General features: G+C 43.5%; 1 protein-coding gene and 1 long non-coding RNA gene across 4 annotated transcripts in view; one reads left to right on the forward strand and one right to left on the reverse strand.

The window, feature by feature from the left end:
* The window catches only part of LOC123571891 (uncharacterized), a 32,730-nt gene extending 17,968 nt beyond the window's left edge, over window positions 1-14,762 (reverse strand). For both annotated transcript variants that reach the window (XR_010584965.1, XR_012430765.1), the window contains exon 1: window positions 14,537-14,762. This is a non-coding gene — a long non-coding RNA (uncharacterized lncRNA). The remainder of the gene's footprint in view (window positions 1-14,536) is intronic.
* The window catches only part of LOC102132982 (uncharacterized), a 77,086-nt gene that overhangs the window by 7,768 nt on the left and 50,965 nt on the right, over window positions 1-18,353 (forward strand). For both annotated transcript variants that reach the window (XM_015445161.4, XM_074031179.1), the window contains 3 exons: window positions 9,966-10,114; window positions 13,215-13,355; window positions 13,726-13,871. In XM_015445161.4, the coding sequence (XP_015300647.3) occupies window positions 9,966-10,114; window positions 13,215-13,355; window positions 13,726-13,871 (436 nt within the window). The remainder of the gene's footprint in view (window positions 1-9,965; window positions 10,115-13,214; window positions 13,356-13,725; window positions 13,872-18,353) is intronic.

The raw sequence follows: 18,353 nt of genomic DNA on the forward strand, positions 1-18,353 counted from the left end.
AAGCACATTATATCATGTGTTCCAGCTGTAGTTCATGTGGTTGCTGACTGATATGCTACAAGGTTTTCTCTAAAACAAAACAAAAACCAACACTATATTTTTATTTTATTTATTTATTTATTTTTTTAGACGGAGTCTCGCTCTGTCGCCCAGGCTGGAGTGCAGTGGCCAGATCTCAGCTCACTGCAAGCTCCGCCTCCCGGGTTCACGCCATTCTCCTGCCTCAGCCTCCCGAGTAGCTGGGACTACAGGCGCCGCCACCTCGCCCGGCTAATTTTTTGTGTTTTTAGTAGAGACGGGGTTTCGCCGTGTTAGCCAGGATGGTCTCGATCTCCTGACCTTGTGATCCGCCCGTCTCGGCCTCCAAAAGTGCTGGGATTACAGGCTTGAGCCACCGCGCCCAGCCTCAACACTATATTTTAAGTTAAATATTTCAAACATTAAAATGGAGAAAATATTAGAACTGACATCCATGGACCCATGACCCAAATGTAATATATTTTTTAAAGGCTTAAAATTTGCAGGTATTGACAAATATATTATTACATATGCATGCATGTGTTTATTTACAAAGATGGAATTACACTGTGTATATGATTTCATGACTCACTCTTTTACTCACATTATGTTGTCAAGATTTCTCCATGTTTATAAATTTTGACTGCTATCATATCACACATAACCTTCATTCTTGAAAGATAGTTTTGTTGGGGATACAATTATAGATTAACTTTTTTTTTTTTTGAGACAGAGTCTCACTGTGTTGCCCAGGCTGGAATGCAGTGGCCTGATCTCGGCTCACTGCAACCTCCGCCTACCAGGTTCAAACAAATCTCCTGCCTCAGCCTCCCCAGTACCTGGGATTATAGGCACCCACCACCACACTTGACTAATTTTTTTTTTTTTTTTTTGAGACGGAGTCTCGCTGTGTCGCCCAGCTTAGAGTGCAGTGGCACGATCTCAGCTTACTGCAAGCTCCACCTCCCAGGTTCAAGCGATTGTCCTGCCTCAACCTCCCAAGTAGCTGGGACTACAGGTGTGTGCCACCATGCCTGGCTAATTTTTGTGTGTGTGTGTGTTTTTTTTTTTTTTTTGAGACAGAGTCTGGCTCTGTCACCCAGGCTGGAGTGCAGTGGCACGATCTCAGCTCACTGCAACCTCCACCTCCCGGGTTCAAGTCATTCTCCTGCCTCAGCCTCCCGAGTAGCTGGGACCACAGGCGCCCGTCACCACGCCCAGCTAATTTTTTATATTTTTTAGTAGAGATGGTGTTTCACCGTGTTAGCCAAGATGGTCTCGATCTCCTGACCTCGTGATCCGCCCGCCTCGGCCTCCCAAAGTGCTGGGATTACACGCCTGAGCCACCGCGTGTGGCCTAATTTTTGTGTTTTTAGTAGGCACGGGGTTTTGCCATGTTGGCCAGGCTCGTCTTGAACTCCTTACCTCAAGTGATCTGCCCACCTCAGCCTCCCGAAGTGCTGGGATTACAGGAGTGAGTCCAGCCAATTTTTGTATTTTTAGTAGAGACAGGGTTTCACTATGTTGGCCAGGCTGGTCTCAAACTCCCAACCTCAGGTGATTCACCCACCTCAGCACCCAGCAGATTAACTATTTTTTAAAAAAACCAAACTTCTGTTATTACTAGTGAGAAGTCATATATAGGACTTTACTTCTGAAAAGGGCAAATCAGATAATTCAGACCAACTCTTTCACTGAAGACACACACACACACACACACACATGCACACACACACACACACACACACACATATTAGGCAAGGAATCCAAGAAAGTCTGGGAGGAGACCCAGGTAGGAGAACATCACAGAAGCAATTATGTCTACAGGCATTTGATTTGTTAGAAGGCAGCTGAGAAGCTGAGAAACTTAACAGAGCTTTTGACAATCTTTCCAATGCTAGGAGACACAGACTTCCTGGGGAAGCCCTAATAAATTTTCTTGTGCTTTGATTTGAGACCATGAAGGGTCATAGCCTAAGAACAAAGCCGAACTGCAGGTAGACAGGTCCTCAAGGGACTATAGATTGATTTCTGATAATCTCAAGTCCTGAAATTAGATTGAAGGAGGCTGGTTTGCTGCTGCCCTCATGGGTCCAGAAGCATATGAAAATAACCCCTGGAAGACAATTACAATGTCTTATGCCTCAAATTACAAATTATACCTGTAAACAAGTTTGTGGGGGGTTGTTTGTTCATTTGTTTGTTTTTGAGACAGTCTCATTCTGTTGCCCAGGCTGGAGTGCAGTGGCATGATCACGGCTCATTGCAGCCTCCACCTTCTAGGTTCAAGCGATTCCCCTGCCTCAGCCTCCCCAGCAGCTGGGACCACAGGCATGTGCCACCAGGCCTGGCTAACTTTTAGATTTTTAGTAGAGACAGGATTTTGCCATTTTGGCTAGACTGGTCTCAAATTCCTGACCTCAGGGGATCTGTCCACCTCAGCCTCCCAAAGTGCTGGGGTTACAGGCATGAGCCACCATGCCCACCCTAAAATCTTAATAAATGGGTTTAACAGCATTTTTGATAGATATAGAGAGATAATTAGTTTAAAAAAGGACAGATCAGAAGAAAATATCCAGAAAGAATGAAGCATGAAATAATAAAAGAAAGAAAAGTCAGAAGAGAAGGTAAGAGACATAAGTAGATAAGCTGGTCACTGTGGCTTGTGCCTGTAATCCCAGCACTTTGGGAGGCCAAAGTGGGAGTAACACTTGAGGCCATGAGTTTGAGACCAGCCTGAGCAACATAACAGGACTTCGTCTCTAAAAAAAGTAAAAAACAAAATTAATGAGCCAGATGTGGTGGCACATGCCTTTGATTTGAGACCATGAAGGGTCATAGCCTAAGAACAAAGCCGAACTGCAGGTAGACAGGTCATCAAGGGACTATAGATTGATTTCTGATAATCTCAAGTCCTGAAATTAGATTGAAGGAGGCTGGTTTGCTGCTGCCCTCATGGGTCCAGAAGCATATGAAAATAACCCCTGGAAGACAATTACAATGTCTTATGCCTCAAATTACAAATTATACCTATAAACAAGTTTGTGGGGGTTGGTTTGTTCGTTAGTCCCAGCTACTCAGGAAGCAGAGACAGGAAGATTACTTGAGCTCAGGCGGTGGAGGCTACAGTGAGCCATGACCACACCATTGCACTCCAACCTGGACAACAGAGCAAGACCCTGTCTCAAAAAAAAAAAAAAAAAGAGACATAGTAGATAAGTGAGATGATGAACATATGTGTAATTGCATCCCAGAAGGAGAAGAGAATGAGAATGGGGCAAAAGCAATACTTAACTAAACTGGTGAAAGACATAAACCACAAATCCAAATAGAGTTATTAATCCCAAGAAGGTTAAACACAAAGACAATTTAGAAACATCATAATAACACTACTAAAGACCAAAGATAAAGAGAAAATATTAAAATTAGTCAATGAAATAACACATTACCTTCAAAGGAGCTGCAGTAAAACTGGTATCTGACTTTTCAACAGAAACAATGGAAGTCAGTTACCAATAGAATATCTTCAAAATGCTGAAGGGAAAATGTCAACTAAGAATTCTATACCCAACAAAAATATTTTTCAAAAATGGAAGTGAAACAAAGGCATTGTCAGACCAACAGAAACTGGAAGAATTTATCACAAGCAGATCTTCCCTAAAAGAAATAACTAAAGTGCATTCTTCAAAGAAAAATGATCCCAGATGGAAGTTTGGAGGTGCAAGAAGAATCAAAGAGCCATGAAAATGGCTTTCTTATAGAACTTAAAAGAACTGACTGTTAATTTTATATGGAGATACAAGTGGCGAAGAATAAGCAAGACAATCTTGAACACAAAGAACGCAGTGGGAGAATTTTCTCTAACAGATATTAAACACTTCTTATAGAGCTACAGAAATTAAGATAGTATAATATTGCTACAAGTATACATAAATAAACCAATGGGAAAGAATAGAAAGGCTGGAAACAAAGTCTTACCTATATGGACATTTAATTATTGACAAAGATGACAATGCATGGTATTGAAGAAAAGATGGTCTTTTCAATCAATGATAATGAGACCACTGGAGATAAATGTGGGTGACAAAGAAGCTTGACCCCTACTTCACAACATACTCCCAAATCAAGGCTGGTGGATTACAGAGTTGAAAGGCAAAACAATAAAGTTTCTAGAAGATAATATAAGAAAATATCATCATGACTTTGGAGTGGAGAAACACTTTTTTAAAAGTACACAAAGAGCACTAATCATAAAAGAAAAGATTGATTAAGTTAGACTCCATTAAAACTAACAACTTTCATTCATCAAGAATCACCATTCAGAGAGTGAAAAGGCAAGCCACAGAACTGGAAAAGATATTTGCTACATATATAATCAAAAAGGATTCTTAGGCAGTATGTATATATAACTCCCACACATCATTAAGAAAAACACAAATTATCCAATAGAAACATGGTCAAGAAACTTGAATAGGCACTTAACACACACACACACACACACACACACACACACACACACACACACACACAAACCCATCAAATAGCCAATAAAAATATTAAGAGGTGCTCAACCTCATTAGGAATGAGTAGAATTCAAATAAAAAACATGAAGATATACCAATACACAGCCACTGAAATAGTGAAAATACAAGTACATCATCATGTGTTGGTGAGGAATTGGAGCAACTGGAATTTTTATACACTGTGGTGGGAGTGTATATTCACACAGTCACCTTGGAAAACTGTACTGCAATATCTACTGATTGCAAAGTCTGTGATCCAGCAGTTCCACTCTCAGTATATATCCAACATGAATGTATGTACATGGGCACCAGGAGATTTATAGAAAAATGTTCATGGAAATCAAGAACTGGAAACAACCCAAATTTCCATCAACAATAGAATAAATAAATAAATTGTGGCATATTCATATAGTGGAACACTAGGTAGCAATGAAAATGAACTAACTGTAGCTATACAAAAATAAAATATGATGACTCTCACAAACATAATGTCGTACAAATGATGAGAGATACAAAAGAATGAATACTGTATGCTTGCATTTATGTAAAGTTCAAAAAACAGGTACAACTATAATGTTTGATTATCACAAAATTATGTTTAGGGAAGAAGGAGGAAGTAGACAATAGGAAAGGACACTAGTAGTCATTTTCTAGTCTCTTACTTTAAAAAAAAAAATCCCTTATTTTATTTCTTTGAAATGTGCTAAAGTTACTTTGTATTCTGTCTAATAGTTTCAATAATCTGAATTATTTGGGGTTGATACTGTGATCTCTTGCTCCTACTGGCTCTTACTCATGGTGACACCAATTTGTGTGTTTTGTGATTTCTTTTTTACTGTTAACTCATATTTCCTGGGAAAATGGTTGTGGCAATTTCCTAAGCTCTGGTTTGTAGAGAGCTTCCTCTTCAGGGCTTGAATTTGTGTCTGCCATTCACTCTGGGTGCTACCATCCCAGGGTTACATTAAATTAAATTCTTGACCTGTGATTTATTTGAACCATCCAGATGGTTAATTAACGCAGGGTGCAAAACTGTATTAGAACTAGTTTGTGAGTTCTCAGGGGATATATTTTTTCCTTATATTTATCAGTCTGAGATAGGCAATTTTCCCTAAAGTCCTTTGGGAAAAAGGAGATTAGGTTTTTATTTCTAGTTATCCTTACTCGAAGAGAATAAAACTATGGCCCACTTTGTATTTGGGGTCATAACTTCATGCAGCATTTTCTGTTGGACTCCTTGTCTCCAGTGGCTATGACTTTATCTCCTATTCCCTGGACTCCACGATCCACGAAAACCAACTACTGTTTTAGTGATGCTCTCAAAGGAAAAGCTGATGTCAATGCTCTGCATACCTCACTGGGCTCCCACTTTCTTGCATTCATTGACCTTTGGGTATTCCTGGCTAAACTGCCAGCCAATTGACACATTTTAAAAAGAGATTTTTTTTAATCTTTAGAAGAAAACATACAGGAAAAGCTTCATCACCTTGGATTTGGCAATTATTTCTTGGAAATGACACCAAAGGCACAGCAAACAAAAGAAAAAGTAGATAAATTGGACTACATCAAAATGTAAAATTTCCATGCACCAAAGGACATAATCAATGAAGTGAAGAGGCAAACTTATGCAATGGGAAAAATAATTGCATGTTATATATCTGATAAAGTGTTAACATCTAGAATCTATATGTAAAAAAAAAAAAAAAAAAAACTGCTATAACTTGGCTGGGTGTGGTGGCTCATGTCTGTAATCCCAGCACTTCAGGAGGCTGAGGCAAGCAGACTGTTTGAGTCCAAGAGTTCAAGACCAGCCTGGCAACGTGGTGAAATCCTATCTCTACAAAAAAATTAGCCTGGCATGCTGGCATGCACCTTTAGTTCCAGTTGCTCAGGAGGCTGAGGCGGGAGGATTGCCTGAGCACGGGAGGTGGAGGTGGCAGTGAGCCGAGATCACACCATTGCACTCCAGCCTGGGTGACAGAGTGAAACCTTGTCATGAAAAAAAAAAAAAAAAAGGAAAAAAGAAAAACAAAAAACTGTTACAACTCAACAGCAAAACAGCAAGCAACCTGATTTTTTTTTTTTTTTTTTTTTGAGATGGTGTCTCTCTGTCACCCAGGCTGGAGTGCAATGGTGTGACCCATCTCCGCTCACTGCAACCTCCGCCTCTCAGGTTCAAGTGATACTCGTGCCTCAGTCTCCCAAGTAGTTGAGACTACAGATGCGCACCACCATGCCGGGCTAATTTTTTAAAAATATTTTTAGTAGATACATGGTTTTACCATGTTGGCCAGGCTGGTCTCGAACTCCTGACCTTGCGCAGTCCACCTGCTTTGGCCTCCCAAAGTGCTGGGATTACAGGTGTGAGCCACCATGCCTGGCCACAACCTGATTTAAAATAGGCAAGGAATTTAAATAGACATGCATCAAAGAAGATATACAAATGGCCAATACATGCATGAAAAGATGTTCAACATCACTAATCACTAAGGAAATGCAAATCATAAGCACAATGACATGCCAACCTCACTATCAAAAAAAAAAACAAGTGTTGGCAAGGATGCGGAAAAGTTGGAACCTTGTGCACTGTTGATGGCAATGTAAAATGGTGTAGCCAGTATAGAAAACAGTATGATGGTTCCTCAAAAAATTAAAAATAGAATAACCGTATAATCCAGCAATACCACTTGTGAATATATACCCAAAATAACTAAAAGCAGGATCTCAAAGAGAGATTGCTATACCCATATTGACAGCTCCATTATTCATGACAGCCAAAAGGTGGAAGCAACCCCAGATGAATGAATAAACAAAACGTGGTGTATACGGACAATGGAATATTATTCAGCCTTCAAAAGGAAGGAAACTCTGACACATGTTGCAGCATGAGATGAACCTTGAGGACATTGTGCTAAGTGAATAAGCCAGTCACAAAATGACAAATACTGTAGAATTCCACTTACATGATGGACCTAGAGGAGTCAGATTTATAGAGAGAGAAAATAGAATGGTGGTTACCAAGGTCTGCTGAAAGAGGAGAATAGGGAGTTATTGTTTAATAAGTAGAGTTTCAGTTTTGTAAGATGGAAAGAGTTCTGGAGATGGATGGTGGTTAGGATTGCACGACAATGTGAATGCTTCATGCCACTGAACTGTATACTTAAAAATGGCTAAGGTGGTATATGTTATGAGCATTTTACCACAGTTAAGAAATACATTTTTTGGCCGGGCATGGTGGCTCACGCCTGTAATACCAGCACTTTGGGAGGCCGAGGAGGGCGGATCATGAGGTCAGGAGATCAAGACCATCCTGGCCAACATGGTAAAACCCTGTCTCCACTAAAAATACAAAAATTAGCTGGGCGTGGTGGTGGGCACCTGTAATCCCAGCTACTTAGGAGGCTAAGACAGGAGAATTGCTTGAACCCGGGAGGCAGAGCTTGCAGTGAGCTGAGATTGCGCCACTGCACTCCAGCCTGGCAACAGAGCGAGACTACGTCTCAAAAAAAAAAAAAAAAAAAAAAAAAAAGAAAAAGAAAAAAAAAGAAAAAGAAAAAGAGAAGAAATACATTTTTTAAGTTACTTTAAATATGTATCCTGCAATTTTAGTTGCTTTTATTCAGAGCGTCAGTCGGGGTACCCAGTCCACTCAAGCTGGAAATGAGATGCTGTCCCTGCATGTTAAAAGTGATCCTTAATATTTCCTTAAATGTAGCCCTCTTGCTAGTCTGGAGGCTGCTGAGGAATTCATCTTGGATAGCATGGTCCTTGCCCACGGCAGTACTAGTGCCAAAGGAGTGACGCACAAATCTCTGATTAGGAGCTTTAGGACCCATTCAAGAGCCTATTTAGCACAGACTGATGTTAACACAGGCACTGACATGCCACATTGGCTCCTCTGTCAGAAACACGGCTTGCGGCATCCAATCCAGCACTCAAACGAGGCACCTCTCATTAAAGAGGCCTTGGACACCAGCTCTGTAGTTAAGGTTGCAAGTGCCTTTTTAATCTCTGCCAAGGTATAATTTGGAATCCTATATCTGACCATGTCATTACCTCAAAAAACTGAATTCTCCAAACTCCACCACAGCCTCTTCTAGGCTGAAATTCTGAACTGAAGGGATCCTCAGGTTGTGATGGCTCTAATTGCAAAAAGGTGACCTGTCTCCTCAGGCTGCCATAATAAAGTACCACAGACTGGGTGGATTAACGAGCAGAAATTTATTTTCTCACAGCCCTGGAGGCTAGTTGTATCAAGTTGACAGGGTTGGGCCAGGTGCAGCAGCTCACGCCGGTAATCCCGGCATTTTGAAGGGGAGGGGATCATTTGAGCCCAGGAGTTGAAGACCAGCGTGGGCAACAAAGCGAGACTCCTGTCTCTACAAAAAAACAAAATTAGCCGGGCATGGTGGCACATGCCTGTAGTCCCAGCTACTCAGGAGGCTGAGGCCGGGGGATCGCTTGACCCCAGGAAGTCAAGGCTGCAGTGAGCTGTGATAGCACCACTGTACCCCAGGCTGGGTGACAGAGTTAGACCCTGTCTCAAAAGAAAAAAAAAAAAAACTTGACAGGGTTGATTTCTTCTGAGGCCTCTCTCATTGGCTTGCAGATGGCCACCTTCTTCCTGTGTCTTCCCCGGTCTGCCCTCTGTACATGAGTGTCCAAGCTTACTCTTCTTATAAGGACACCAGTCATATTGGGTTAAGGCTTACTCTAATGACCTCATTTTAACTTAATTACCTCTTTAAATACCCTATCTCCAAATACAGTCACATTCGGAGGAACTGGGGGTTAGGATTCCCAGATAAGAATTTGGGTGGGGGGTTGGCCGGGCGCGGTGGCTCAAGCCTGTAATCCCAGCACTTTGGGAGGCCGAGACGGGTGGATCACGAGGTCAGGAGATCGAGACCATCCTGGCTAACATGGTGAAATCCCGTCTCCACTAAAAAAAATACAAAAAACTAGCCGGGCGAGGTGGCAGGCGCCTGCAGTCCCAGCTACTCGGGAGGCTGAGGCAGGAGAATGGCGTAAACCCGGGAGGCGGAGCTTGCAGTGAGCTGAGATCTGGCCACTACACTCCAGCCTGGGCAACAGAGCGAGACTCAGTCTCAAAAAAAAAAAAAAAAAAAAAAAAGAATTTGGGTGGGGGGCACAATTTAGCCCATAACAACATCTAAAATAATAATCTGCAATATATCTTATCTCTTTATAAAGCTTGATGTTTCCCTTGTAATTCTTCAATGACTCTTTGTTTTAAAGGGAAAGTATTTTATTTTCGTGCCACCTTTTCCTCAGATAATTAGAAAGTTATCTTGGGGCGAAAATGTTGAGGTAATTAACATGATGGACTTGTAAGCAACATTTTAAAGCACAGAGCATAGTTGTCATCATTATGTAAGCATTTTTTATATCTTGCATTCTTAGGCTTTGCTTCTGGAATCGAAGGGGCACACCACCTGCCCGTTTACCACCCTAGAAATCATTGATTGCAAAATGGATCTGTGGTCTCTAGAGCGACTTGGGAAGGCTCTGCGGTTCAGTAGTTTGCGTTCTCTTGTCCTCGATTACTGCAAGTAAGGCTGGAATTCCTGCAGGGCTCTTACTGCTGTCAGCTGAGGGAAGCAAAGATGGGGAGGGTTGGGGGGGTTGCATGTCCAGTTTCCTTGCACCTTATCAAGGCATGGCTGAAGAGGACCCTCTAAAACCTTCTTAGAGTTAATGTTTCTGAGTAAATATTAGAGTTCTCGAGAAGAGTCACTTTCATTTGTTTATTCTTTCTACAAATATTTGTTGAAGGCTAGTTTATGCAAGATATTGTGCTCAGTGCTAAGAAAGATACAAATATAGAAGGCGATGCTGCTGTTCCAGGGTGTCCTTGGTACAGTAGAGAAGAGATGCTCTTAATGCAAGGTAGAAAATCTGAAGACCACAAAAGATGCCATGTATATTATTTTGGTAGTTTGGACAAGGGAAACCACAATTCCCTAGGTGATGGGTCAATATGCATCAGATGAGGAGGTAGAAAGAAAACTGTGGTGGGCTGGGCACAGTGGCCCTCACCTGTAATCCCAGCATTCTGAGAGGCTGAGATGGGAGGATCTCTTGAGCTGAGGTGGGGGATGAAAGCTGTGGTGAGCCGAGATCCTATCACTGCATTCCAGCCTGAGTGACAGAGCAAGACTCTGTCTCAAAAAGAAAACAGAAGAAAGACAGAAAGAGGAAAGAAGGAGGGAAAGAAGGAAGGAAGGAAGGAAGGAAGGAAGGAAGGAAGGAAGGAAGGAAGGAAGGAAGGAAGGAAGGAAGGGAGGAAGGGAGGGAGGGAGGGAGGGAGGGAGGGAGGGAGGGAGGGAGGGAAAGAGGGAGGGAAAGGTGTGGTGTTAGGGAGCAGTGGAGCAAGTCCTTCAGAGCTGGAGTACCAAGCATGTTAGGGGAGTGTCCACAAGATGAGAATAATAATAATACTCCCAGCTAATGGTTAATAAGTGTTTATTGTGTGCCAGACATGATGCAGGAATGAGCTCATTTATCCTCCCAACAACCTCATGAGCTATGCACCATTACTATCCCTAGACTGTGGAGGAAGTCCACAGACTTGTTCAAGGCTATTCAGCCCCCCGGGGATGGAACCTTGATATGGATCCAGGTTGTCTGAATCAGAGACCACCTCTGATCCATGACACTAGATTCCCTGGGGTCTGTAAGTTGCCGTCCACGAACAACTTCAAACTGTGTGTATGATCTGGAGTAAGTCACAGAATCTTTCTGGTCTGTAATGAAATGATCTCCCCCACTCCAGGAGTCTGTGATTCTGTGACTCTTCCCATGCAATTGAGTGGGGCCTTAAACTCAAAAGGCCAGTGGGCTGTGAGGAGAGAGGAGATTCGAGCCTGAGAAGTGGTAGCCCAGAGATGCAGAACTGGGATCCGGTCAGGGCCCTGGTGGTAAAAGCTGGGGAGAGAGGGTTCTCTGTGGAGGTTCTCAGGGTTTCTGAAATGCTGGGAGGAACATCAGGCAGGGTCTTGTAATGGGGGGCAGCAGAAGCCCAAAGCACACAGGACACCATGCAGTGACTGCAGGATCTGCTTACGAGTCCCCCAACTTCCCGCACTCTATTGGGCAGCACCAGCCCCACTGCTAAGAGACCCCTCCAGGCCCCAGCTCCTGGGAGAGGCACCCAGAGACCTGCACTGGTGGGAAGAGAGAAGGAAGAAAGAAGGAATTCTCTTGTTCAGGAGACAGCTTGTGGTAATAGTCAGATGACACACCTCCGCTGACGCCAGAACACCTAGTGTTGTCAGGGTTGCCTAGCTGGGAATCACCACCCGAGACCTTCACACTGGTAACACTGCAGGACACTGGCCTCTGGGGGTTGCAGTTCTCTCCTCACTGTCTCCACTGAGAGGCTATGAGGTCCATCAGACAGTCCTTTCTCACACAAGCTGCATCCCCACGCCCACCTTGGTAGGTGGCTCAGGGAAGGCCCTCAGTAATTACTTGTTCATGAATTGATACATGTTAAAAGTTATTTCTGTTCATCTTACCCACCTCATTTTAAGGTTCAAGCTTTGACATTCCAAATTCCTTAAAGATGTTGCTTTCCTTACCCAAGCCTCGGTTTCTTGACCCATGGCTTTTACCACTACCTACCCCCAGAGGCTGTGGACAAGGCACAAGATTTCACTTTGCAAAGTAAAGCCTGCAATACAAGAGGAGGGAACAGCCCTGCTGGAGTCTCTAGGACTCCACCTGTCTCTGCCCTTCCCTGTAGCTCTTCTCTCTGGGGTTTAGAGCTTGTTCTTCATCCGCTGCCTGGATTGGGTAGTTCCAACCATCTTCTGCTCCCTTTACCCAGAAGGCGCTCAAATTAGGGATCAGCAGAAATGTCGCTAATTACCCTGGAAAGGGCTTTACAATTAATAATCCAGTGAGTGGCACAGGTTTTAGAAGTCACTAATTTGGCCAGGCACGGTGGCTCATGACTGTAATCCCAGCACACTAGGAGGCCAAGGTGGGCAGATCACCTGAGGTCAGGAGTTCCAGACCAGCCTGACCAACATGGTAAAACCCTGTCTCTACTAAAAATACAAAAATCAGCCAGGCGTGGTGGCGTGTGCCTGTAATCCTTGGTGAATTTCTGAGCAAGACTCTATCTCAAAAAAAAAAAAGAAAAGAAAAAGAAAAAGAAAAAAAGTCACTGATTTGTTTCTATTGTGAAAATTGTCAGATTAAAATGGAATCACTTGTGTTGAACAACAAGAAAACCTGACAAATAGAGCCAGGGAAGGCCATGAAAGAAGGGCCCTCATGCATAAATGCCTGGTAACAAGAACTATCACAAAAGACCCTGCAACAACCACAGCCTTGCACAAGGCCATCATAACCTTACACAAAAAAATACTTCTATGAGGACATCTACCCAGCAACTGTCCAACCTCAGTCTGGTGCCACCCTTGTTATTGATCCTTGTAGTCAAGGATAATTATCTGAAAACAATGATGTAATGCTCTTCACTTTTCATTGAAAGACCTTTGTCTTCCTCTTCCTCCCTGAATGTGTGCATAGTTTACCATGGCCTGTGTATTCCCATTCCCATTGCAATTGCGGTTCTGAATAAACAGGCTTCTTTTAGATGGCCTCTCTGTTATTTAAGTTGGCTCTGTCATTTCTTTGTAGATTTGGAAAGGAAGAACTTGAGAGCATTTTCTCGGGCCTGGAGAACAACCAAAGGCTTCAAGGCCTCAGTCTGCGTTATTGTGGTCTGGGATCTCAGAGTGGACTAAGGCTGGGTTCGGTCATCAGCCAGAGTGCCATTTGGTGAGACGTGTCCCCCGCTGCCCCCTTCTTATCTTGGCTCTATTCTGTCTTGATTTATACGATCTGCTATGAATCTAATCATCTTTTCTCCATTCTTGTTATTTTTGCTTGCCTTTTCTTAACCATAAGAGAAGGTCCTTTAGTTAAGTTTGAAAATTAGTGGTGTCATACTGAATATATGTGCTTGGCCAGCTGACATAGTCACTAGGTCTATTTTTTATGACATGGCCTATTATTAATTAATTATTATGATGATTTCTTTATTATTTTATGACTAGGTATATTATTTCATCAGATGAAAACTTTAAATCCAAATTTGAGGAAGTAGAACTAACATAAAATAGACAATGTATTCTGCTCCCTTCCCCAGCGAGCTGTACCTTGAAGGCAATTACTTGGAATGTTCTGGAGCACTGGCTCTTCTCAGGCCCATAGCAGACTTTGCGGAGACACAGGGGAAAGACCAGCTAACCCCAGGCTCACCAGACGCTGGACATCCCCCTCAGCGGCTCCAAGGTAAGTGCTGGGGAACCTGGCACTGAAATCCTGTTGGGGCCACCTAAAAGGAGGACGCTTCGCTCTGTGATTAAAAGTGACCTTCTCAGTGGTCAAGTATGATTCTTCTTCTTGAATATGTGCGGGAGATAAATTAATGGCTCTCAAAGATGTCTTTGCCCTAATCTTCAGAACCTGTGGCTAAGTCACCTCACATGGCAAAAGCGACTCTGCCTGTGTAAGTTAAGGATGAGATAGGGAGGTCATCTTGGATCATCCCTGTGGGTCCAGTGTAATCACCAGGATCTTTATAGGAGGGAGGCAGGAGAGTCAGAGAAGATGTGACCGTGGAAGCAGAGGTTAGAGTGATGTGAGGAAGGAGCCAGGAGCCAGGGAACGTAGGCGGCCTCTACAAGGTGGAAAAGGCAAGTAAACTAATTTTCCCCAGGGCCTTTAAAGGAATACAGCTCTGCTGACACCTTGACTTTCACCTTTAAGACCTATTTCAGAGTTCAGACCTCCAGAACTATAAGATCAGAAATTTATATTGTTTTAAGGCACTAAGTGTGTGGTCATTTGCAACAGTAGCAATAGAAAACTACCATAGTTTGTTAATCAGATTATTTAGGTTAAAAGTGAAAGCAACCCAGACAAGATTAAAAACCAGTATAGGTTCATAGGCTCACATAACTGGGACATCCATGGGTACAGCTGTCTTCAGAGGTGACCGAATTCAGGGGCTCAAACCACCTCATCAGGAGACCCAGAATTTGCTGCTCTTGACTCTACTTCCCTTCCAAGGGTTGGCCTTTCTCCCTGCGGTTGCAGCCAGGCTTTCTCCAAGCAGGAAAAGACAGCCGATGTGCCTGCCAACAGTCCCGGGGCTACATCATCATGACTATAATCAAACAGAAAGTGAAAGCGTCTTTCTTCCAATGACTATGTGTCAGATCCCATACGGAGATTCTGATTGGCCCTCCTTGGGTCACATACCTACCTCTTGGCCCAATCTCAGGTCAGGGCGAACTGTGATTGGCCAGGATGCACCCCTCCCCCATCCTGGGAGGGTAGAGCCCTGTGACCGGCAGCCTTGCCAGCACCACTGGATTTGCCGGGAGGAATTGGCAGTCCCTCAAAGAGTAGACAGATGGGAGGACAAATGCAGGACAGACAAGAACAACAACTGCTTACTCCTCTGTAAATGGCTTTCCATGGCTGACATTTAACTTCAGCCAACAGCCACATATTAGTGGGGTGAGGAGTAGATGGGAAAGAGAGTTTAAATCTGGCAATCCTATTCCATTCCCATCACGTGTGAACAAGGTTTCTCAGTATTTCAACTATACAATGAAAAATGGAAATAGAATTGATGCTGAACTCTGCCTCATGCTAGCAGTAATATTCAATGAATACATGAATTAATTATAAAAACAAATAAAAGTGCACCATCCATCTCACTGAGCAATGCATTCAAAAAATTTATTTTTCTATGTAATTAGAATCAATTATGTACTTTTTTTTTTTTTGGAAACGGAGTCTCGCTCTGTCGCCCAGGCTGGAGTGCAGTGGCCGGATCTCAGCTCACTGCAAGCTCCGCCTTCCGGGTTTACGCCATTCTCCTGCCTCAGCCTCCCGAGTAGCTGGGACTACAGGCGCCCGCCACCTCGCCCGGCTAGTTTTTTTGTATTTTTTTAGTAGAGACGGGGTTTCACTGTGTTAGCCAGGATGGTCTCGATCTCCTGACCTCGTGATCCGCCCGTCTCGGCCTCCCAAAGTGCTGGGATTACAGGCTTGAGCCACCGCGCCCGGCCCAATTATGTACTTCTAAAAATTGATGAATAACTGGAGAAGAAACTTTTTTTTTTTTTTTGAGACAGAGTCTCACTCTGTCACCCAGGCTGGTGTGCAGTGGTGCGATCTTGGCTTACCACAACCTCTACCTCCCAGGTTCAAGCAATTCTCCTGCCTCGGCCTCTGGAGTAGCTGAGATTATCTGTGCAGGCCACCACCATATCCGGCTAATTTTTGTATTTTTAGTAGAGATGGGGTTTCTCTACGCTGGCTGGTCTGGTCTCAAACTACTGGACGGCCGCGATCCACCCATCTCAGCCTCCCAAAGTTGGGATTACAGGTGTGAGCCACTGTACCCAGCCTGAACCCAAGAAATTTTTAAATTTGAGTATTTGTACATGTAACATTTTTATTACAGAGGAGTATAACAGGATTAGCTATAAAATACTTTTTTTTTTTTTTTTTTTGAGACGGAGTCTCGCTTTGTTGCACAGGGAGTGCAGTGGCGCAATCTCGGCTCACTGCAAGCTCCACCTCCCAGGTTCATACCATTCTTCTGCCTCAGCCTCCCCAGTAGCTGGGACTACAGGCACCCGCCACCACACCCGGCTAATTTTTTGTATTTTTAGTAGAGACAGTTTCACTGTGTTAGCCAGGATGGTCTTGATCTCCTGACCTCGTGATCTGCCTGCCTTGGCCTCCCAAAGTGCTGAGATTACAGGCGTAAGCCACTGCGCCTGGCTTATAAAATACTTTTTAATGCAAGATTTTACAGAATAAATAGAATGGAAATATAAGCAAAACACAAGAAGAAAAGGGAATAATGTAAAAATGTCAATTGCTAAAGACAAGTTTGCTCATGTTTTCTGTTGTTGCGATATTCTAGTGAGCGATGGTGAGTATCAAATGGTTTGGTTTATATTCCACTTGATATGCTTAAGGGAATGATGTAACAGATTTTATTTTTAAAGTCACTATATGTCATATTCTAAAAATCTCTTTTGAAAGTTTAAAAGTGATGATGGGCTGGGCCCAGTGGTTTATGCCTGTAATCCCAGCACTTTGGGAGGCTGAGGTGGGCAGATCACCTGAGGTCAGGAGTTCAAGACCAGCCTGACCAACATGGAGAAACCCGATCTCTACTAAAAATATAAAATTAGCTGGGTGTGGTAGCTCATGCCTGTAATCCCAGCTACTTGGGAGGCCGAGGCAGGAGAATCACTTGAACCTGGGAAGCAGAGGTTGTAGGGAGCCAAGATCATGCTTGCACTCCAGCCTGGGCAACAAGAGCAAAACTCCATCTCAAAAAAAAAAAAAAAGAAGTGATGATGAAAAACTTAGATACCAACCTAAAAATGTGCAAGATAGTACATAAACTTTTTAATGTTCCTCTATGTTGTTATGAGAACAAAATGTTTGAGACCACTGCTCTTTGAGGACCAAATGTTTGATCTCCTGTTCTGTGAGTTACTCCCAGGCCTCTCGGTAACTCTTCCTTCTGGCCAGAGTCAGCCACAGTGGCTTTCAGTTGATGACAACCAAAGGGGCCCAAATGCCTTAGGACCCAATGACAAGTTTGTTTTCTTAATCTTAATTACTTGCTACAGTGTATAAATAAAATTTTATTTGTTCTTGTTTTTGTTTTTGTTTTTGAGATGGAGTCTCCTTTGTCACCCAAGCTGGAGTGCAGTCGGGTGATCTCAGCTCACTGCAATCTCCACCTCCTGGGTTCAGCTATTCTCCTGCCTCAGCTTGAGCCACCATGCCCGGCTAATTTTTATATTTTTTTAAGTAGAGATGGGCTTTCACCATGTTGACCAGGCTATTCTCGAACTCCTAACCTCAAATAATCCACCTGTCTTGGCCCCCCAAAGTGCTAGGATCACAGGCTTGAGCCACCATGCCTAGCCTAAAATACTTTTTAATACAAGATTTTGCAGAGTAAGTAGAATTGAAATGTAAGTAAAATGTCAATTTTTACATTATTCCCTTTTCTTCTTGTGGGCAGGAAATGGTGCGGGTGGGCAGGGAGGCCTGTTGGGTGGCCTGTCCTCTAGGAGAGAGCTGTCTACCCAGGTGAGAGAAGGGCAATAGCAAGGAAGGCAGCGAGAAGCAGTCAGACTCTGCATTATCCCACTTCCTAACGAATTGGATGTAGGGTACAAGAGAAAGGAAGAGTCCAGAATGACTCCAGAGTGATATGTTCTAATATGTTGCTTTAAACATGCCAAAAAAGTGTTCCTCCCTGCTACATTCTTACTAATGCCAGGGCTTTGGAGTCACTTTTATAGATGGCAGCTTTGAAATGTAAAGAATAAGCAACAGGAGGCTGGCAGGATGGTTCTTGGGGCTCTAATTGGTTGCATGTTCACCCTGAGACTTTAAGGAAAGAAACACAAAAACCACAGGACCCAGCTGGGTGCAGTGGCTCACACCTGTAATCCCAGCTCTTTGGGAGGCTGAGGCAGGCAGATCACTTGAGGTCAGGAGTTTGAGACCAGCCTGGCCAACATGATGAAACCCTGTCTCTACTAAAAATACAAAAAATTAGCTGGGTAGGGTGGTGCACATCTGTAATTCCAGCTACTCGGGAGGTTAAGGTGGGAGGTTAAGGTGGGAGGATCACTTGAACCCGGGAGGCGGAGGGTGCAGTGAGCCGAGATGGCGCTATTGCACTCCAGCCTGGGTGCCAGGGCGAGACTCCGTCTCAAA

The sequence above is a fragment of the Macaca fascicularis genome, chromosome 2, assembly GCF_037993035.2.
Source record: "Macaca fascicularis isolate 582-1 chromosome 2, T2T-MFA8v1.1".
NCBI classification, from domain to species: domain Eukaryota; kingdom Metazoa; phylum Chordata; class Mammalia; order Primates; family Cercopithecidae; genus Macaca; species Macaca fascicularis.